The sequence below is a fragment of the Mus caroli genome, unplaced genomic scaffold (genome assembly GCF_978045245.1).
Source record: "Mus caroli unplaced genomic scaffold, Mus_caroli_1 scaffold_6, whole genome shotgun sequence".
In the NCBI taxonomy this organism is placed as follows: domain Eukaryota; kingdom Metazoa; phylum Chordata; class Mammalia; order Rodentia; family Muridae; genus Mus; species Mus caroli.
In genome coordinates, this window is record NW_028227261.1 from 25354726 (window position 1) to 25377069 (window position 22344).

Consider the following 22344-nt stretch of genomic DNA (forward strand, 5'->3'; position numbering starts at 1 on the left):
GTAACTCCAGTTCCATGGGATCCTAAGCCTGCTTCTAGGCTCCACCGGCACCTACACTCACACATGCAGATACCCCCAGACACATAGTTGCAAAATAAAAACAAAGCTTCAAAAAAGCAATTTTGTATGTGGTGTATGTCTGTATGTGTGTGTGTGTGTTTGCGTATGTGTGTGTGCATGTGTGTTATGTCTGTGGGGTGAGCTTGTGTGCATGGTGGGGGTGTGGGGATGTGTGTGTGGGGTGTGAGTGTTTGTGTGGGGTGGGTGAGTATGTGTATATGATGTATGTGCGTGGTGTGAGCATGTAGTATGGGTATGTATGTGTGATATGTGTGTGGTATGTGTGTGTGTGGTGTTTGTATGATATGTATTGCATATGGTGTGGGTATGTGTGGCTGTGTGTGTTTATGTGTATATATGTATGGAGTGTGGTGTGTGTGGTATGGGTATGTGTGTGTGTGTGTGTGTGTGCGTGTGCATGTGTGTGCCTGTATATGGGCTAGCAGAGGCCAGAGGAGCATGGCAGGGACCTTGTTGTAGCACTCAGTGCTTTGCCTATCCTCAGATAAGATCTGTCAGTGAAACTGGAGCTAGGCTAGAGACCTGTCTCTACCCCTAGGACCCTGGACTTACAAGCTCCTGCTAACCATGCCGAGTTGGGGATTTGAACTCAAGTCCTCAGGCTTGTGCTGCAACTGTTCTTCTCTCTAAGCCATCTCTCCAGCCCGTGTGTTTTCAGCTTTTCCCCCTTTTCAGAAAAGACTGAATTAAGCTCTCTAGGCTGACCTTGAACTCACCATGTCAGTACTCAGGTAGGCCTTTACCTCTTTTTTACTTTATTTTATTTCATGTGTATGAATGTTTGCCTGCATGTTTATGTGCAGCACTCGAGTGCCTGAGGCCTGTGTAGTTGAGAAGAGAACAGTAGATCTCCCAAAAGTGGAGTTACCAATGGTCGTGAGTCATCACGTGGGTGCTGGGAACTGAACCTGGTCCCCTGCTGGAGCAACAAGTGCTTGCTTTCTCTCTCTCTCTCTCTCTCTCTTTCTTTCTTCCAGAATTATTTATTTTATGTATATGAGTACACTTCAGACACACCAAAAGAGGGCATCAGATCCTACTACAGATGGTTGTGAGTTACCATGTAGTTGCTGGGAACTGAACTCAAGACCTCTGGAAGAGCAGTCAGTGCTCTTAACTGCTGAGCCATCCATCATTCCACTCTGCAACAATTGCTCTTAACCCTGGGCTATTGCTCTAGGTCCTTATTTAATTTTTAAGACAAAGTCTCCTGTGACCCAGGCTAGCTTTAAGTTTCGTATGCAGCTGCTGATGAACTTCTGTTTGTTTGTGTGTTGAGACTGAGTTTCTCTGTGTAGCCCTGTGTCTTAGTCGGGGTTTCTATTCCTGCACAAACATCATGACCAAGAAGCAAGTTGGGGAGGAAAGGGTTTATTCGGCTTACACTTCCATATTGCTGTTGATCACCAAAGGATGCAGGACTGGAACTCAAGCAGGTCAGGAAGCAGGAGCTGATGCAGAGGCCTTGGAGAGATGTTCTTTACTGGCTTGCTTCCCCTGGATTGCTCAGCCTGCTCTCTTATAGAACCAAGACTACCAGCCCAGGGATGGTCCCACCCACAAGGGGCCTTTCCCCCTTGATCACTAATTGAGAAAATGCCTTACAGTTGTATCTCATGGAGGCATTTCCTCATCTGAAGCTCCTGTCTCTGTGATAACTCCAGCTGTGTCAAGTTGACACAAAACTAGCCAGTACACCCTGGCTGACCTAAAACTTGATTTGTAAATCAGGCTGCCTCTACTTCCCTCAATCTACCTCCTGATTGTGGCGCTGTAGCTTTTTGCCACCATGCTTAATCTTGTTTACATGCTCTTGTATTCTATCAACTGAGCTATATACATCTTGAGCCTAAGCCTTCAATTCTTCATAAAAAAAAGATTATTGTTTAAGTGTGTGTGTGTGTGTGTGTGTGTGTGGTGTATTCATGTATGAGATCACAGTGCCCAAGGAGGCCCGAAGCATCACTCGCCTTGAACCTGCATTTATAGGCAGTTGTGATTGTGATCCGTCTGACTTGGGTGTTTGGAACTGAACTTAGTTCCTTTGCAAAAGCAGTATATGCTATGACTGTGCAGCTATTTCTCCAGCCCCCTCTTAAATGCTTGATTCTCTTGTCTCAGTCTCCCTGTAGCTGTGTTTATAAACCTGCAGGACCGCAGTAGGCAATAAACAATTGTGGTACAGGATAGAACCCAGGGCCTCACACCTGAGTGGCTAGCCATTCTTTGGCCTTGGAGCTTTGTGACCTGTGCTCCTTGCTTCTTCACAAAGTCTTCTTTGAAGCCTATATCTCTTCTGCATTGTACAGATGCAGATAGGTATACATCAGCATTGTGCAGATGTAGATATACATCAGCATTGTATAGATGATAACATAATGGCCTATGAACCTTTGATTCAAGGAAGGGGTTAATGATAAAAAGATGTTAAAGGACCAGAAACCCAGAGCAGAGCTCATGGCAGACTCTGTTCTGGCAACCAGCAAACCGTGAGATGTCCATCTGCCTCAGAGGGCTAGTAAATGGAGTAACAGAGGGAGAGAGATTTGCAGAAAGTGTTTTTTTACCTGGGAGCCTGGCCCCAACAAGTGCTCACTAAAGGGAACTGTCTCTAAGAGCCTCCATCCAGGAAATCTGAGCCCCAGTGGGTTAATTATCTTCAGACAGAAAACAAGGCTGACTTCCCCAGACAGCAAAGTGGTGGTGGTGGTGGTGGGGAAACAGACGACCCAAACAGACAGTTACAGTTCAGCTAAAAAAGCAGGAGCTGATCTTTAATCCTTTAAGGACATGTGTAATACATTAACTATTATAGCTATCCCCTCGAGGCAGCTTAACCCCTGGTCAACCTGCAGCTGGGATGAGTTGGCTAGATGGAAGGGAACAGGTAAATATGGCAGTTACCCTCAGGCAGCAGACTCTCTGTGTAACCCCCACCCCAGATTAAATGGTTCCTGCTGTTTGTCACCCAGGGGGTGGTGCCGGAAGATAAACTCTAGAGTCAGCACCCAGGGAGGAGCATTAGACACCAAACCACCTGGAATGTTTTCCTCTGTCCTCCCAAACCAAACTCCAAGGACTGTATCAGTTTTTTTGTCACCAGGTGTTTTCCTGGTGATTACTATTAAAAACCAAGCTGCAGTTATCATAATAGGAGACAAAGAAATAAACAAAGCCAATCCAAAGGTGCAGACCCACTGAGGCTGTGCATTGCATCTTTGTGGAGGACGACTCTATGAGGTTCAACTCCTTTTCTCAATGCTAACATGTTTGAACCGGAGTTCGCTAGGTTTCACTTATAATGCACGAAGACACATGTACCTACAGGGGTTTCTTTTGCTTATTCTTTTTTTTTTTTTTCTTTAGAAAAAAAGGGGAGGGTGGACAAGGACTTCTATTGTTCAGGATGGTTTTGAACTCACTATGTAGCCAAGTATGACCCTGAACTCCTGATTCTCTTGCTGGCATCAAAGGCATTTTATCTGCTAGGCACCTCCTCTATCACCAAACTACAATCCAGCCCATTATTAATTTAAGACAGGGCCTCCTTGTGGGGCCAGGCTGGCCTCCAACTGACAATTCTCCTATCTCTCAAATTTTGGGATTATAGGTATTCATCATCACACTCAGAAACTGTAGTCTTGTTTTTTTTTTTTTTTAAAGATTTATTTATTTGTTTATTTATTTATTATATCTAAGTACACTGTAGCTGTCTTCAGATGCACCAGAAGAGGGAGTCAGATCTCATTACGGATGGTTGTGAGCCACCATGTGGTTGCTGGGATTTGAACTCTGGACCTTCGGAAGAGCAGTCGGGTGCTTTTACCCACTGAGCCATCTCACCAGCCCCCGTAGTCTTGTTTTTAAATTTAATTTAATTTGTTATTGGTGTGTGTATGATGTGTGTGTGTGTACATCACAGACCAACTTTTGGGAGCTAATGGTTTCTCCCCACCGTGTGGTCTGGGATCAGAATCAACCCATCAGGCTATCTCTTTTACCTGCTCACCCATCTTAATGGCTAGTTTTTAGAGTGGAGTATCGTTATGTCACTAGCTGCTGGTGTTCAGTGATCCTCCTGCCTCAGCTTCCTAAGTAGCTGGCATCTATCACAGGTATACTCCACTACATCTGGCTTGGATTGCTCATGAAAACAGGTGGCCAGAGAAGGCACGGTTAGGAAAAATCAGAAGGATTTGAGAGACTTCAGCGATAGTCAAGCCCACTTTGCCAGCATGAAGATCTGAGGTCCCTGGAAACCACAGGAGTAAGAGGAGAATAAGAGAGCATGCTTAGCCGGGCGTGGTGGCGCACGCCTTTAATCCCAGCACTCGGGAGGCAGAGGCAGGTGGATTTCTGAGTTCGAGGCCAGCCTGGTCTACAGAGTGAGTTCCAGGACAGCCAAGGCTACACAGAGAAACCCTGCCTCGAAAAACAACAACAAAAAAAAACAACAAAAAAAAAAAGAGAGCATGCTTGTCTTCATCTCTGTGCAGGGGAAGCCGAGGTGGTGGATCTCTGGGCCTTGCTGGCCAGTCAGCCAGTCTAGCCACCTTGGTGAGCTCTGGGACAAATGAGTCTGTTTCAAATAAATAAATAAATAAACAGATAAATAAAAGGTGAAAGGCTCTTGAGCAACAGTAGTTACAGTTGGCCTATGGCCTTCACAGGTACTCTGGCACACATACATATGAACTCCTCCCCCACCCCCAATCATGAATGCTTTAAAAAAACGATTTTTCAGGGAGATGAAAAGCAAGCGAATGAGTCCTACAGTTCAGTGGGAAGATAGAGGTTTCTAGAAGGCTGAACAACGGCAAAAGACAGAAGCTGTGCAGAAGGTAGATCTGTGAGCACGGCAAGGCTAGAGTGAGCCACACAGGTGGGGAGGATTGGGTGTACCTGGTCAGAGAGGTAAAGGGACACGGGCAGCTCATTTCAGCATTTAATGGCCTTGATTTTACTCTCACAGAAATAGGAAGAGACTTGGTGTCACAGAGAACTGAATTTAAATATGAGCTCAGGCCAGGCAGTGGTGGTGCACGCCTTTAATCCCAGCACTTGGGAGGCAGAGGCAGGCAGATTTCTGAGTTTGAGGCCAGCCTGGTCTACAGAGTGAGTTCCAGGATAGCCAGGACTACACAGAGAAACCCTGTCTCAAAAAAACAAAAATAAATAAATAAATATGAGCTCAGATATTTAGTAGCAGTGTGGCCCTGGGCAAGTTTCTCTTCCCTTCCCTTTCTCTTCCCCTTCCCCTCCCCTCCCGTCTCCTCCCCTCCTTTCCCCTCCCCTCCCCTTCCCTCCTCTCCTTTCTTCTTCTCCCTCTTCCTCTTCCTCTCTTCTTCTCCCTCTCCCTCTCCCTCTCTTCTTCTCCCTCTCCCTCTCCCTCTCTTCTTCTCCCTCTCCCTTTCCCTCTCTCCCTCTCCCTCCTCCAAGTGCACACAGCATGCCCAGTTCCTGTTCCTCTTTCAAATTTTCACCTTATTTAAGCTTTAATAAAGATCTGGTTGTCTCAATAACCCACATAAATCACTGGACATTCTGCTCTGAAATTAGCATCTCTATAGGAGAAGCAGGTCTCCTCCAATCAGGAGCTCATAGAGCACTTATTTGCCCAATATTGCAGGAGGGGGGGAAAAGTACTACTGCAGCCCCAGCACCCAGGGCAAAAATCTGGACAATTATGACTCTGTCTCCTCCTCCTCCCTTCATTGACGAGTCATTAAACCTATTCTGTCTCCTCCTCCTTCTCCTTCTTTAGGACAGAGTCTCTGGGGAGGGGCTATATTTTAGTGATAAAGTATTTGCCTCAAATGCATGATGTCTTAGGTTCATTCTCTATTATGTAAAAAAATATATATATATCCCCAAAGAGACCGGGTCTTCTGTAGACTGAGCCAGCCTCAAACTCACCTGAAGTCCTAATCTTATTACCTCTACCTCCTGGGTCCTGGAACTACAGATGGGCAGCTTCATCACTCTGCATTCAATGGAGGACTTCACATATGCAAGGCAAGGAATGTACACAGAGACCTACACAACCGGCCTTTAATTTGGGGTGGGGGACAGACTCTTACCATGTCTCCTGAGTGCTGGAATTAAAAGCATGTGCCATGATGACCTGCTTATGATGCCTTTTAAATTCCATTTATTTGTTTATTCTTGTGTGAAGGTGTACATGTGCCAGGGTACACAGTATACATGCAGAGGTCAGAAGACAACTTTGGGACTCTCTCATTCAAACATTTGGTCCCTGATAGTCAAGGCAAGTTTCAGGCTTGGTGGCAGACCTACCTTCCTTCCTTCCTTTCTCTCTCTCTCTCTCTCTCTTTCTTTCTTTCTTTCTTATTTTACCTACGATGGCATAGTGCCAGCCTTTTATGGTTTTGTTTTGTTTTTACTAGCACATATTAATTACACATAATCATGGGTTTCATATGACGTTTTCATACGTGTACAGAATATATATTGGTCACAGCCATACATACCCTACGGATTCCTCTAGCCCCTCCCCTATCCCACAGATTTCCCCCTGCTCCTTCCTGCCTAGCTGCCATTCTACTTCCATTGTGGTTTCCCCAATGAGTTTCGTTGGGTTTGCTTACAGGAGCAGGTGTGCTTTGTCGGTAGCTCGGTAGCTCACAGCACTGAAGAAAATGTCTCCCCTTCGCCTATTAAACTTTAATTGCTGGAAGTCTTCAGGGAGGGGTGGGGCCTCCCAAACCTCTCCCTTCTCTCGGACAGGATGGGCCCAATCTTAAGCAGATCTAGCTAGGTAAGCAGAACGCTCTGAGTTCAAACCGGCCATGACCACACCATGCCCGGAAGTCAGCATTTGACAGCAGCAGCACTACCCCTTCCTCAGGCCTCCTCTTCTGTGATGCTCTCTGAGCTGTGGAGTGTTGTGGAGGCTCTCTCTCTTTTTTTTTTTTTTTTTTTTAAGATTTATTTATTTATTACATGTAAGTACACTGTAGCTGTCTTCAGACACACCAGAAGAGGGAGTCAGATCTTGTTCAGGATGGTTGTGAGCCACCATGTGGTTGCTGGGATTTGAACTAAGGACCTTTGGAAGAGCAGTCGGGTGCTCTTACCTGCTGAGCCATGTCACCAGCCCGTGGAGGCTCTCTCATTCATGACTGAACATCCAGCAGTCTCTCATCGGTCTGACCAACGAGTTAGGAGTCTCCCCAGTGATCCCTGCCCACTGAAAAAGAAAGCTTCTTTGAGGAAAGCTGGCAGCCCTACTAACCTCTCTATAAACGTAGCCATTTGGAAGGCAATTCGACTGGTATTTCATGTTCTTCAGCAAAACAACAGCAGTGTCTTCGACTAGTACTAATGACCTCACAAGCCACAGGCTTTTGACTAGGTTTACAGTAGCAGACGGGAATTTCTCCTGTGAGCTAGTTACTCAGTATCAGACGTGTTAGTATGCACCTGGAGTCTTGTCTAGTCCGTACTGTTGCATGTAGATTCACAGTGTGAGCTCCCCCCCACCCCGGTGTTTTGTGTGTGTGTATTTTTTTTTTTTTTTAGATTTATTTATTTATTATATGTAAGTACACTGTAGCTGTCTTCAGACACTCCAGAAGAGGGAGTCAGATCTCGTTACGGATGGTTGTGAGCCACCATGTGGTTGCTGGGATTTGAACTCCAGACCTTTGGAAGAGCAGTCGGGTGCTCTTACCCACTGAGCCATCTCACCAGCCCGTGTGTGTGTATTTTGAGACAGAGTGTCATTGTGTTGCCCTGTTTGGCCTGGACCTCACTCCTGTAGCCCACGCTAGCCTGGACCTCACAGAGATCTATCTGCCTTTGCCTCGCATGCACCACCAGGACTGGCTCTCCATGTTATTTAACATCATCAGCTAAATGAAGAGGGTGGTGGCTCACACTCACTCTTGTCCTGACCCTTGAGTTCCAGGAAAGCGTGGACTACAGTGTGTGCACTACTGTCTCACAAGTTTTTTCATTAACCTCTTTGTTGTTGTTGTTGTTTATTTTTTGTTTTTTTGTTTTCCAAGACAGGGTTTCTCTGTATAGCCCTGGCTGTCCTCGAACTCACTTTGTAGACCAGGCTGGCCTCGAACTCAGAAATCTGCCTGCCTCTGCCTCTCGAGTGCTGGGATTAAAGGCACGCCACCACCGCCCGACTTCATTAGCCTCTTAAAACATTGCCTTACAGGCGTTATTAATATTATTTACGGTGCTGGGGATCAAACCTCAGGCCTGATGCCCTGTACCACTGAGCTGTATAGCCCTGCATTTTTCTTAATCTTAAATACTCAACTTCTTGTTGTTGTCTGAATGTCATAAGTGATTATGTTGACATATACTGAACTAGACCATTCCATGATTACAAAGAAAGATGTATTAGAGATTAAACTGTCAAGCCATGGGAGGAGGTGGCAGAAAGAACAAAGTGGCAGAAAAGCAAGCTGATTTTATGTGACAGCAAGGTGGAGCCCTGAGCTGCCCAGACTGACTGGGAACCAGGTACCCTTGCCTGAGGTAGTGACCTTTGGGGAAATGTTAAGTGGGGAGGGGGTCCTGGAAGATTAAGGGTGCCTCACTCTATGTCCCTTATGTGTTTGGCATATGTACAGAGTTCAATAAGTATTTATTGAATTTAAAATCCTTATCTATCTATCTATCTATCTATCTATCTATCTAATGTATATGTGTGCCTAAATGTATGTGTACCATGTATGTCCTGTAGCATGGATGCCAGATGAGGGTGTCAGGTCCCTTGGAACTAGAGTGTCAGGTGGTTGTGAGTCACATGATATGGGTGTTAGGGCTGAACCCAGGTCCTCTGAATAACAGCAAGTGCTCTTAACTGCTTAGCCATCTTCCCAGCCCCTAGTTATTTATTTATATTTTGTGTTATGAGTGTTTTTGCAAGCGTGTATGCATGTCTACCACACGGATGCAGTGACTGATGTAGTCAGATGAGGTAATGGAGCCCCTGGAAAGGAAATTATAAATGGTTGTTAGCCACTATGTGGGAGTTGGGGACCTCTGAGAGAGCAGCAGGGGCTATTAACTGCTCAGCCCTCTCTCTAGCCCTTATTAATTAACTAATTTACTTATTTATTTATTAAAAACCTCACAATATTGTTTAGGCGTTGAATGGCTCTGCTGGAGAGATCCTTACGGCAGCTTCCGAAGGTTCTCAGATTTGAACTGTGCCTGGTCCCATGAATTTAAAGTTATGGTATGCACAGAAAATTGAACAAGTTTGCTGTTGTTTTTTTTTTTTTTTTTTTGGTTTTTCGAGACAGGGTTTCTCTGTGTAGCCCTGGCTGTCCTGGCACTCACTTTGTAGACCAGGCTGGCCTCGAACTCAGAAATCCGCCTGCCTCTGCCTCCCGAGTGCTGGGATTAAAGGCGTGCGCCACCACGCCCGGCTTAGCTGTTGTTTTATATTAAACTTATGGCCTTGCACATGTCAGACAAGGCTCTAGCACTGAGCTGTTTCTCCAGACCCTTGAAAGCACACAAAATATTGTTCCTGCTGAGGTCTATATATAAATACACAACTCTGTGGTTAGCGTTTCCGATTTACAACATACCCCTTCCTTTCCTTTTTCTTTAATTTTTAACTTTAATTTTCACTTTACATCTCTTTCACTGCCAGCCCCGCCACCTCCGCCTCCCTTCTTTTTCAAAGCGACTCTCCCTCCTCGCTCCCCCCAGTGGCTGAGTTCAAAATTTAAATAGAGTATCCAATCGGTTTTATGAGATCTGATCAAAACATCCAGGTCGTCGAAGCTGAAAAAAAAAACCAAAAAACAAAAAAATCAAAAAAACGTATCCTAGAGCTGTCCTATGACATAAAGGCCTACAGTCACCTTCCACGGTAACACTCTAGACTAGGACGCCAAAGCAACAGCAGCTCCGCACCTTGCGCGTGCGCTCTTGCACACCGGTGCCAGAAGGCGGGCGCTTTCCTTGCCCTCTCGGCACCCTTACTTTTCGGGGCGGTAGCGGAGAAGTTTCCTGTCCCTCAGCTTCCTACCGGAAGTGCTGACGGGAGAGTTTGGCGGTTTCTCTGGCTCTGCGCTGGCGGCGTTTGGGGGTGCGGATTGCGGGTGTGCACGCGTGGACTTAATTCCAGCTTTACAAGGATCCGTGGCGCGGACGGAGACGTGTTGCTAGTGTAAGTGCACACGTGTCCTGGCTGCCCGCGTGGGAGGACCGGCGCAGTCACTTTAACTTCATGTTTCCCGCCTGGCTCGTTTGCAACGGCGTTCACATAAGGGCAGAACCAGTTCTAGTCAGATCGCTCGTGTGCCCTGGGGCCTTTCCCTGAGTCTGCATGGCCTCCGCATAGAGTGAAGGGTGGACAAGGTCCTTAGGTCTCCCTCGGATCTTTTCTTTTGCTTTTTCTTTGAGCCAGTCTCACTGGGATGCCCTAGTTGGCCGGGATTTGCAATATAGACCAGTCTAGCCCGAAGCTGCAGCCGTCCTTCTAACTCTGTCCCCGAGTGTTTAGATTACAGATGTTCCCCCAACACGGCCGGCTTTTATTTCTTTACGTTTGGAAACGGAGGCCTCTCGGTATAGCCGTAGGTGACGTCACCACTTTTGAATATGAATGTCGGTTTCATTCGAGCCAGGTAGTGGGTGGGGGAGACGAGGGCTGTGGGGTTAAACTCCCTTGGTCTTATTTTAAACGAGACAGTAGGTTTCGGAACAAGAGGTTACATAGCTGTCTCGAGATTACATAGAAAAACGTTTATCAGGTTCAGAACTTGAGACTAGATGGCTATTCCGTATCTCTGGAGCTAGAACCCCTCTTATTCCCGAGTCACCCGTTCTTGGAACCGGCTGTATAAGCAGATGTGCAAAGTTATGACTGAGTTTGGTTTCAAGGCCACTGCCGCAGCAAACAGTGTATGGACAAGTGTGACTTTTCCAGGTGGATCCTGGGCTTCCCCGGTTGGAAGATCTGTTTGCAGTTCTGTCGTCTTGAACCTAATTAGAGGCATCATGGAGGCGCCTCCAGTCACCATGATGCCCGTCACTGGGGGCACCATTAACATGATGGAGTACCTCCTGCAGGGTAAGTCAGCCAAGGAGCTTGCATTACCAAGTTTTCAGTTTTTTCTGGCTAGAGCAAGTTGAGTTGACTTATAGGCAACTGTAGGGTTCCTGTAACTATGTTTAAAAGAGGGTGGGTGGGAAGATGGCTCAATGGCCAGAAACTCACTCTGTAGGCTCCTCTGGCTGCAGGGGCCTGGGATTACAGATATTTGCCATTATTGTCTGTTTTCTCTCGCCCCCCCCCCTCTGTCTCCCTCCCTCTTTCTTTCTTTCCTCTATTTTTGTTTGTCTCTGTATAGTTCTCGCTGTCTATAGACCAGGCTGGCCTCGAACTCAGAATTCAGAGATCCATCCGCTCTGTCTCCCAAGTGCTTGGGATTAAAGGCGCAAGCCACCACCGCATGGCTTTCACTTTTTTTTTTTTTTTTTCCATCTTGAAAAATTAAAACTCAGGCCCGAGGAGATGGCCCAGCCGTTAAAAGCACTGGCTGCTCCTTGGTTCAATTCCCAGCACCCACATGGCAGCTCACGACTGTGTGTAACTCCAGTTGCAGAGGATTTGATGCCCTAGTCTGCTCTCCATGGATTCAGGCATACAGGTAGTTCACAGATGAGCTTGCAGGCAAAACACTCCTTCTTACACATAAAATTTAAAAACAAAAACAAACAAACAAAAAAACCTCATACTGAGTCTCCCTCTCACCTCTCCACTGTGTTTCCTACCTTGGCTGCTTAGATGCCCCACATGAGTGAGGTCCCCGACTGGCTTATTTCTCTTAGCATTATGTCTTTAGCATTATGATAAAGTCATGTCCTATGACAGAATTTATATTGTTTTTGTTGTTTGGAAGGAGCCCAGGCTGATTAATTTTTTTCAAGTATGATTAAAATGTTTCTTTTTTTTTTTTTTTTTTTTTTTTGGTTTTTCGAGACAGGGTTTCTCTGTATAGCCCTGGCTGTCCTGGAACTCACTTTGTAGACCAGGCTGGCCTCGAACTCAGAAATCCGCCTGCCTCTGCCTCCCGAGTGCTGGGATTAAAGGCGCGCGCCACCACGCCCGGCAAAATGTTTCTTTTAGATTTTTAAATCTTATTTTTTTAAATGTTTTTTTTTTTTAAGATTTATTTATTATATGCAAGTACACTGTAGCTGTCTTTAGACATACCAGTAGAGGGTGTCAGATCTCATTACAGATGGTTGTGAGCCATCATGTGGTTGCTGGGATTTGAACTCAGGACCTTCGGAAGAGCAGTCAATGCTCTTAACCGCTGAGCCATCTCTCCAGCTCCAATCTTATTTTATCTGTATGAGTGTCTTGCCTGCATGTGTGGGAGTCAGAAGTCAGACAAGCGTGTCCAGTTCCCTGAAAAGGAGTCGTGGACGATTATGAGCCACCGTACGGGTGCTGGTGGACACTGAGCCCAGGTCCAGCGCTCTTACCTGCTGAGCCTCCTCTCAAACCCCCAGGCTGACCTCTAACTGGCTGGGTGTCCAAGAACAATGTTAACCTCTGACCTTCAGGCCTGAGCCTAACTGTGCATGCGCTGTGCATGCTGACTGGGCTGTGTCTGTTGTTGAGTTAGCATTGTTATTTCATAGTTCATTCATTTCGGTACGTGTCTTAGCTTCTTGTTGCTCCACGGCCTCCATTTTAAATGTGTATATGAGCACATCACAGTGCCCTCTCCTCTTCTAGTACAGTTGGGCTGGGCATCTGGTCTACTTCTCATTTTGGTTACAAAGAAAACAGCTGATACAGGTCAGGGGACATGTGGTGGTTCTATCTTTATATTTATTTTTAGAGCTTCAGTTTTTAAATTTTTTTTTTAAAGATTTTTTTGTTTTGCTTTGTTTTTGTTTTTGGTTTTTCGAGACAGGGTTTCTCTGTGCAGTCCTGGCTGTCCTGAAACTCACTCTGTAAACCAGGCTGGCCTCGAACTCGGAAATCCACCTGCCTCTGTCTCCCAAGTGCTGGGATTAAAGGCCTGCGCCACCACCGCCCAGCTTTTTTTTTTTTTTTTTCTTTTCTTTTAATTAGGTATTTTCCTCAATTACATTTCTAATGCTATCCAAAAAGTCCCCAGTACACTCCCCCCCCCCAGTCCCCCACCCACCCATCCCCACCCCTTGGCCCTGGCATTCCCCTGTACTTGGGCATATAAAGTTTGCAAGTCCAATGGGCCTCTCTTTCCAGTGATGGCCGACTAGGCCATCTTTTGATACAAATGCAGCTAGAGTCAAGAGCTCTGGGGTACTGGTTAGCTCATAATAATGTTCCACCTATGGGGTTGCAGTTCCCTTTAGCTCCTTGGGTACTTTCTCTAGCTCCTCCATTGGGGGCCCTGTGATCCATCCAATAGCTGACTGTGAGCATCCACTTCTGTGTTTGCTAGGCCCCGGCCCAGCTTTTTTTAAGATTTTAAAATACCCTTTTTAGTTCTCTGTGCACGTGTTTCAGGGGATGGTCCGTGCATGCGAGGCAGGAGGTGCTGGGATCCTTGGAGTTGGAGTTATAGGTTGTGAGCCACTTGATATGGATGGGCTTGAACTCTGGCCTCTGCAAGAGCAGCACAAACTCTTTACCTCTGAGTGGTTTTCCCAGCCCCAGTCTTGCAGCGACTCTATTGCCTCAGTCTCCTGAGTGCCTGTATGCCTGGCTCAGTTAAATAACTGTTTTTTTTCTTTTTTCTTTTTTTTAAGATTTATGTATTGATTATATGTAAGTACACTGTAGCTGTCTTCAGGCACTCCAGAAGAGGGAGTCAGATCTCGTTACGGATGGTTGTGAGCCACCATGTGGTTGCTGGGATTTGAACTCCGGACCTTTGGAAGAGCAGTCGGGTGCTCTTACCCACTGAGCCATCTCACCAGCCCCTTAAATAACTGTTTAATCTTATTGAATCTTTGTTGTTGTTTAATTTTATTATTTTATAGTGCTAGGAATTGAATCCCCAGCCTTCTGTGTCAGTCCTTAGCTATTAAGCTCCATCCCTCAGCTTTGGTCCTCTTGGTGCCTTGATCAAGCCCAAGCAAGGCCTTACATCCGGAACACACGGTCTCCCACAGATCTACACCCAGCCACAATGATTTATTTATAGCCAATGCAATTCTTCCATTTGTAGAACAAATTCAGATTTTCCTTTTCATATAATTATACTTCAGAACAAGAAGCCGAGCATGGTGAAACACCCCTTTAATCCCATTAAGGCAGGCAGGTGCTGGAGCAGTAGCTGAGAGCTACAGCCTGAGCCACTGACAGAAAGATGGGGGCCCGCTTTTGAAAACTCCCATTGACACACCTCCTCCAACATGGCCATTCCTCCTAATCCTTCCCTAAACAATAGGAAGTAGAGACTAGACATTCAAATCCAGGAGCCTGTGGGGGCTGCTCGTGCAAACCACTACCCGGCATTTGCTCGTGCAAACCACTACCCGGCATTTGCTGCTAAGTCAGACAACCTGATCCATCTGGGAGCCACAGGGAAGCCGTTCTAGCGGGTTATCCTCCAACCAACATTTATGTGCCATTGTATTCTCGAGTTTGCTGAGACATGAATGACTAAATATAAAACGTTTTGAATAAACAAATAAATAGAATCCCATGTTCTTAGAAAACATTGCATAGAACTATTTATTTGGTGTGTGTATCTTTCGCTAGTTTCATGACCCTAAATGAAATGAGAGCCGGGACTCACTGTGCTTGTGCCTCTTCAGGAAGTGTCCTGGACCACAGTTTGGAAAGCCTCATCCATCGCCTCCGAGGTTTGTGTGACAACATGGAGCCTGAGACCTTCCTTGATCATGAGATGGTCTTCCTGCTTAAGGGCCAGCAGGCCAGCCCGTTCGTCCTAAGGGCCCGGCGCTCCATGGACAGGACAGGGGCACCCTGGCATCTGCGATACCTGGGACAGCCCGAAATGGGAGACAAGAACCGCCACGCCCTGGTGCGCAACTGTGTGGACATCGCCACATCTGAGAACCTCACGGACTTCCTGATGGAGATGGGCTTCCGCATGGACCATGAGTTTGTCGCCAAAGGACACCTGTTTCGGAAGGGCATCATGAAGATTGTGGTGTACAAGATTTTCCGAATCCTGGTCCCAGGGAACACGGACAGTACCGAGGCCCTGTCCCTCTCCTATCTTGTGGAATTAAGTGTTGTCGCCCCAGCTGGGCAGGACATGGTCTCTGATGACATGAGGAACTTTGCAGAGCAGCTCAAACCTCTGGTTCACCTGGAAAAAATAGACCCCAAAAGGCTGATGTGATGAAGAAAGTTTGTCCGCCTTTTAGGCCTGTCCCCACCTGGGAGGTGAGAGACTTTGAAAGTACCCTAGGTACTGCTGCCAGCCGGGCCCACTTCCTTCCAGAAGATGATGGCAAGAATTGGTTCCTTTCAACTGTTTCCTTCACTTGGTAATGTCTCTTTTTTCTTGCAACAGGGTTTTACCATGGAATTCACTACGTAAACTAGCTACCCTGGAACTCAGGACCCTGTACTTCCCGCCTAAGCGCCTGCAAGGTCCTTATTGAACCTGACTGTTCATCTTCCTGATAGGCTTTTCCAATGAAAGACCCAGGATAATATGGAGATTTGTTCAAGTCCTCCCTCTGCTCAAAAAGAGGGAACTGGAATAAATTAGCTTTTCAGAGGAAAAGGTCAAAAAACAACTCACAATATTTTGCTTTTTTTTTCCCCCCTTTTTTCTTTTTTTTTATTTGGGTTTTCGAGACAGGGTTTCTCTGTGTAGTCCTGGCTGCCCTGGAACTCACTTTGTAGACCAGGCTGGCCTCGAACTCAGAAATCCACCTGCCTCTGCCTCCCGAGTGCTGGGATTAAAGGCGTGCGCCACCACGCCCGGCTGTTCTTTTTTTTTTTTTTTTTTTAAGAGAAGCATTTTTTATTCCTTTATTTATTTGTTGTTTTCTTCATATGTTTTCAATTGTGTTGTTTTGCCATTGACATACAAGGTTTATAATGGTGGTGTGAGCTGGCGTCGTGTGGTAATAAAGACTGAAAGACTCCGTTGTGATTCTGATTGTTACTCATCTTAACTCCTTCCCATTGTACTTCTATATTACTGTCTTACTATTGTTATTGTGTATGCTGGGGGGGCCTCTCCAGGACCCACATGGGAGAAAGAAAGAACGGACTCCTGCCTGTTGCCATCCTGTTTCTCCACAGGATTGGTTGAGTCCTGCACCCACACGTGTGCACACCCACACACAAATGTAATCAAAAACATTCAAGTAGCTGGTGTTGGAGAGGTGGCTTAGCTGCTAACGAGCACTGGCTGCTCCTGCAAAGAGGAGCAGAGCTTAATTCCAACACGTCCTTGAGTGCTGACAACCTTCCGCAGGCGTCCAGTTCTAGGTGATCGGATGCTCTTTTGAAGTACACAGGCACCAGGCACACACTCAGTACACAGACGTGTTCAGGCAAGAAAAGGGCCATGTGCTGGTGGTGCATGCCATTAACATTAGTCCTGGCACTCAGGAGGCAGAGGCAGGCAGACCTGTGGTCTGCAGAGCAAGTTCCAAGACAGCCAGGGCTACGCAGAGAAGAAAGACAAAAAGCTCATAGTCTTAGATTTGAAAAGTCAGATACTTTTTCTCCTTCTCTTTTTCTTTTTTTTTTTGTCTGCCAGGAAAACTTTCAGTCCACTTTCTTTTTTATAGGAGTTTTACCCAGGATCCTACCAACAAACAGCCTTAGTGAAATTTACTGTTGGCTCGTCTACCTTCTGTTTTAGATTACAGTTATTTCTTTAGGTCTCTCGTGTGCATGTGTTTCTGTGCACATGGGATCAGAGGCCAGCTCCCAGCGGTTCTGTATTTTCACCATACGGGGCCTGAGTGTGGAACGCAGGTTGTCCGGCCTGGCAGCAAGCTCCTTTATCCACTTTTCCTTTCTAGATGAGATCTCTCACAGCCTGCAGCTCAGTCTCATCCAGACAGACCAGCCAGGGGCCTCTTAGCTCTCTTCTCCCCACCCTCCCTGCAGCAGCAGGGTTAGCAGAAGCCAGCCATTGCCTCCAGCTGCTGCTGCCCAGGACCTGAACTCAGGTTTGTGTGTTTGCTCAGCAATGTTTTATCCCCTGAGCTACAGCCCCGGTCCCTTGCAGTTATTCTTTGTAGAGATGTTTTAATCTTTCATGAAAGTAGTATATTTGAGCCATCCTGTTATCAGAGCATGGGGAGGCTGAGACAGGAGGATCACAAAATCCAGGTCAGGGTGAGCGACAGCAAGATCCTGTCTCAAACCACAGGCACACACACACACACACACAGGAAAAGGACATTTTTATTGATGGAACATTTTAAAACCAATAAAATACCAGAGATGGTTCTATTTTTGCTACACCTGCAGCAATTAATTGCATGTGTAGATGTGAAGGTCTACAAACCACTGCCTGTACTCTGTGGTTGCAAGGTTTTGGAACTTAAAAAAGTTTAATTTTTTCTCAGCCAGGCATGGTGGCCCAGCACTCAGGAGGCAGAGAAAGACAAATCACTAAGTTTGGGGCCAGCCTGGTCTACAGAGTAAGTTCCAGAACTTTTTGTAGACCAGGCTGGCCTTGAATTCACATAGCTCCAGCCTGCCTCTGCCTCCTGAGTGCTGGGGTTAAATGCCTGTGCCCAACGTGCCTGGCCATAACTCACTTTGGATCTTAGTTTGTCATTCAGAGGAGTGGCTTGTAGTCCAGTATAGACTGTTTGGCTAGCATGCACAAGATCTATAACTAATACCACTGGTGCACAAGTTCCATGACTAATCCCACTCAAACACAAACACTTACACAGACTATCAAGCAAGGCATAGTTTGTCCTCATTTGTCCCAGCTACCAGAGAAGCTGAAGTCTGAGGAACACTTGTGTCCAGAAACTTAAGATCCAGTTTGGACAATGTAGCAAGACCCAGGTGGGGGTGGGGAGTTGGTTGCATCAAGAGACAGAAGCAGACAGATTTCTGTAAGTTCGAGGCCAGCCTTCTCTACAGAGTTCCAGGTGAGAAACTGTCTAAAAAAGTTTTTTAAAGAACCCCAAAATGAGCTGGGCGTGGTGGTGCACACCTTTGATCCCAGCACTTGGGAGGCAGAGGCAGGCGGATTTCTGAGTTCGAGGCCAGCCTGGTTTACAGAGTGAGTTCCAGGACAGCCAGGGCTAAACAGAGAAACCCTATCTTGAAAAACAATAACAAGGAGGAGGAGGAGGAGAAAGAGAAATGAGCGGGTGGGAAGAGAAAGAAAGAAGAAGCCGGGCATGGTGGCGCACACCTTTAATCCCAGCACTTGGGAGGCAGAGGCAGGCGGATTTCTGAGTTCGAGGCCAGCCTGGTCTACAAAGTGAGTGCCAGGACAGCCAAGGCTACACAGAGAAACCCTGTCTCGAAAAACCAAAAAAAAAAAAAGAAAAGAAAGAAGAGAAAGAGGAAGGAGGAGAGAAAGAGGAAGGAGAAGAGGAGGAGGAAGAGAAAGGGAGGAGGAACAGGAGGAAGAGGAGGGGGAGAAAGAAGAGGAGGAGGAGACAAAGTGTTCCTTCACAAGTCTTTGCTTCCATTTATCCCTCCAAGTTCCTACACTGAGGGGCTGTAACCTGGGGGGTTGTGAGATGAAACAAGCCCTTTATTCCCCAGATGGTTTTGGGCCATGGTATTTACCACAGCAACAAAGCAAACTAGGACAGGCTGCCCCTGTGTGTTAGTGCAATCACTCAGACACTGCTCCTTAGTGGGGCCTCCCTCTGTTTCTAATCTCTGTGTTTATTCTGTGCTCAACAAAGTCTTCCTTTCTAGCCCAGGCCAGCCTTGAACTTGAGGCAGTCCTTCTGCCTTGACCTCCAGAGGGCTGGGATTACAGGCATGAACTATACCCAGTCCTAAATTATACTTTTATTCTTTATCACATATAACCACAAAATTAAATTTTTTTTTTTTTTTTTTTTTTTTGGTTTTTCGAGACAGGGTTTCTCTTTATAGCTCTGGCTGTCCTGGAGCTCACTTTGTAGACCAGGCTGGCCTCGAACTCAGAAATCCGCCTGCCTCTGCCTCCCGAGTGCTGGGATTAAAGGCGTGCGCCACCACGCCCGGTCACAAAATTAAATTTATTTTTGTTTGTTTTTGTTTTTATTCTGAGGCATCGTCTCATGAAACGCAACCTGGCTTTATCCTTTTGAGTTAGTGAGGCTGACCTTGAACTCACAGAAATCCACTTGCTCCCACCTCTGGAGTGCTGAGATTAAAGGCATGCACCACCATGCCCAGCCTCATCTTCTTAAAATACATTGTGTGTGTGTGTGTGTATGTGTGTGTGTATGTGTGCGCGCGCGCATGTGAGAATCAGTGTACAAAATGCAGTTACAAGCACATCTTCACATGCATGCCTTGGCTTGAATTTGGAGATAAAACGACAGCCTGTGGGAGTGTATTCTTCCCAGTATGGGTCCAGACTGATGGTACGTTTACCCACTGAGCCAACCTCACGGCCATCCTGCATTTTCTTATATTAACTTTATGATTTTTAACTTTCACATTTCAGTCTTCAAACCATTTGAAGTCTGTCTTGTACATAGTTTCAAGTAGAGAGAGACCCACCTTTCTTCTCCCAGTGGTGAACTAGTTTCTGTCACCACCTGGGACAAATTCCTCCAGGGCTCTGTGATGTGCCACCCTTAGCACACATTAACTTCCCACATCCAGACTGTCTTAAGCTCCCCTGTCTCCACTGGCCTTTTCTTTGTTACCTGCCAGCAGCTGGCAGAGCCATGTTTTTATTGGCTTTGTGATAGATCCAGTTCTACCAGTAGGGCAGGTATCCCTACTTTGCTTTTCCCCTCAAAATAGACTTAGTTTTCATAGGCCGCAGTGCCATACATCTATAATCCCAGCACTTGGGAGGGACAAGCAGCGTATAGATCAGAATGCAAGGCCAGGAATTGAAATAGAAATTTTGTTTTCCTTCTTGAATAATAACTGTTCACTTATGGGAATCCCCACTTTCCACTAATAAAATGTGAGGTTTATAAGGGAGGGGTTTTGTACCCCATGCACATGCCAGAATGGCCTAAGGTAGACCCCTGGACAGTTATTAAGCAGATGAATGAAATATTTTTTGTATGTGTGTGGGTTTTTTTTTCCTAAGATTTATTTATTTATTATATGTAAGTACACTGTAACAGTCTTCAGACACATCAGAAGAGGGCATCAGATCTCATTATGGATGGTTGTGAGCCACCATGTGGTTGCTGGGATTTGAACTCAGACCCTTTGGAAGAGCAGTCAGTGCTCTTAACCACTGAGCCATCTCTCCAGCCCATCCATGTGTGTGTGTGTGTGTGTGTGTGTGTGTGTGTGTGTGTGTGTGTGTGTGTGTTTTAAGACAGGATTTCTCTGTATATCTCTGGCTGTTCGGGTAGTACAGATCTTTACTCTCAGCACTTGGAAGGCAGACAGGTGCTCTTTGAATTCAAGGCCATTTATACTGTCTGGCTCTTTGTAGGAAAGAATGATCATTCCTCAGTACACTATAATTTAGTTGCAGTCCTAGTAGTAGCACACACACACACACGTTTTCTTTTATTCTGTTTGTTTAGGCCAGGTATCACTCTAGGCCTAGAACTCTCTAGCCCCAGCTGGTCTTGAACTCATGGCAGTATGCCTGTCTCAGCCTCCACAGTGTAAGAGCACTCCCAAGTGGTAGGTCACTTGCCGAGCATGCTCAAGTCCTAGGGTTTGATTCTCAGGACCACAAGTGAAAAGAGTTTGGCTGTTTGTTCATGACAGTCTATCTTGATCTTGAACTTGCTATGTAGCCAAGGCTGGCCTAAAACCCCGACGTCTCTTGCTGGAGATTTGGTTCCCTAGCTGCTTTTTCAGAGAACCCTTGTTCAATTCCTAGCACTGTCTCAGGATCACAGCTGACTATAACTCCAGTCCCAGGCAATCCAAGGCCCCCCTCTGGCCTCTGCGTACACTTGGTGTACAGCCAAAGATGCTGGCAGAACACCCATACACATAAAATAAAGGTGGTTTTTGTTTTGTTTTGTTTTTGTTTTTGTTTTTAAGTAGCCACATGTGGTGGCACACCCCTTTGATCCTAGCAGGTAGAGCGCTGTGATGTTGAGGCCAGCCTGGTCTACATAGTAAGTTCCAGGACAGCCAGGGCTACGTAGTAGGATCCTGTCTAGAAAAACAAAAACAAACAAAAAATAAACCAAACCATCACAGTGTGCTGTAATAAAAAAATACCACGAGTCATCATTCACAAAGTCGAACGCATACACCCAATAAAACTTTTTTTAAAAATTAGAACTGGGTATGCTGGTGCCCATCTTCAATCCCAGCACTTGGAAAGCAGAGAAGGTGGATCCGTATGAATTCAAGGCCAGCCAAGACTCCATTGGGAGTTCCAGGCCAGTCAAGGCTACATAATGATACTGTGTTTAAAAAATAAAAAATAATAACAGCATCAAATATATTTTAAAAGGGAAACAGATTGGCTCCTAAATCTGCCTCTACCTCCCAAGGGCTGGGATTACAGCCATGTGCCACTAGTCTTGGCTAAAAGAGGAAAACTGTGACCCGCTGGCAGGCTCTGTGCTTTGTTTGATTTTCCTGCGCAAGCCATCAAATCATTGGCAAGCAATGGCTATTCCCTCTCAGCTGTATTCTCTTAATTTCTTTTGTTATTTAACGACTGTTTTTTTGTTTGTTTGTTTGTTTGTTTGTTTGTTTTGGTTTTGGTTTTTCGAGACAGGGTTCTTCTGTGTAGCCCTGGCTGTCCTGGAACTCACTTTGTAAATCAGGCTGGCCTCGAACTCAGAAATCCGCCTGCCTCTGCCTCCTGAGTGCTGGGATTAAAGGCGTGTGCCTGGTTTAATGACTGTTTTGACTGCATGTATGTCTATGCACCATATGGGTTCCTGGCACAAAGAGAGGCCATAAGAGGGTGCCTGCTCCCCTAGAACTGGAGTTTCCAAATGGTTGTGAGCTACTGTGTGGGTGCTGGGAATAGAACCTGGGTCCCCTGCCAGAGTAGCAAAGGCTTTTCTTAACCTCTGAGACGTCTCTCTAGCACCCTCATAGGAAGCTTTTCAACGTAGGTTCTGAAAAGTTGGGAATTTATGTCTTTCTTGGGTCTCTTCTAGGCCACAAGAAGGCCACTTTCTGTCCTTGGTCTTGAACTTGCTATGTAGCCAAGGGTGGCCTTA

General features: G+C 46.2%; 1 protein-coding gene across 2 annotated transcripts; it reads left to right on the forward strand.

Annotated features, from left to right (window-relative positions):
* Positions 1-10112: 10112 nt before the first annotated feature.
* Positions 10113-16021, forward strand: Med18 (mediator complex subunit 18). Of its 2 annotated transcripts, XM_021160913.3 has the most exons (4): positions 10113-10249; positions 11012-11155; positions 14851-15448; positions 15579-16021. In XM_021160913.3, the coding sequence occupies exons 2-3, from the start codon at positions 11083-11085 to the stop codon at positions 15402-15404; spliced, it is 627 nt and encodes a 208-aa protein (XP_021016572.1). In that variant the 5' UTR covers positions 10113-10249; positions 11012-11082; the 3' UTR covers positions 15405-15448; positions 15579-16021. The 2 variants fall into 2 exon arrangements, with proteins under 2 accessions (XP_021016572.1, XP_021016570.1); XM_021160911.3 differs by having other exon boundaries at positions 14851-16021.
* Positions 16022-22344: the final 6323 nt, after the last annotated feature.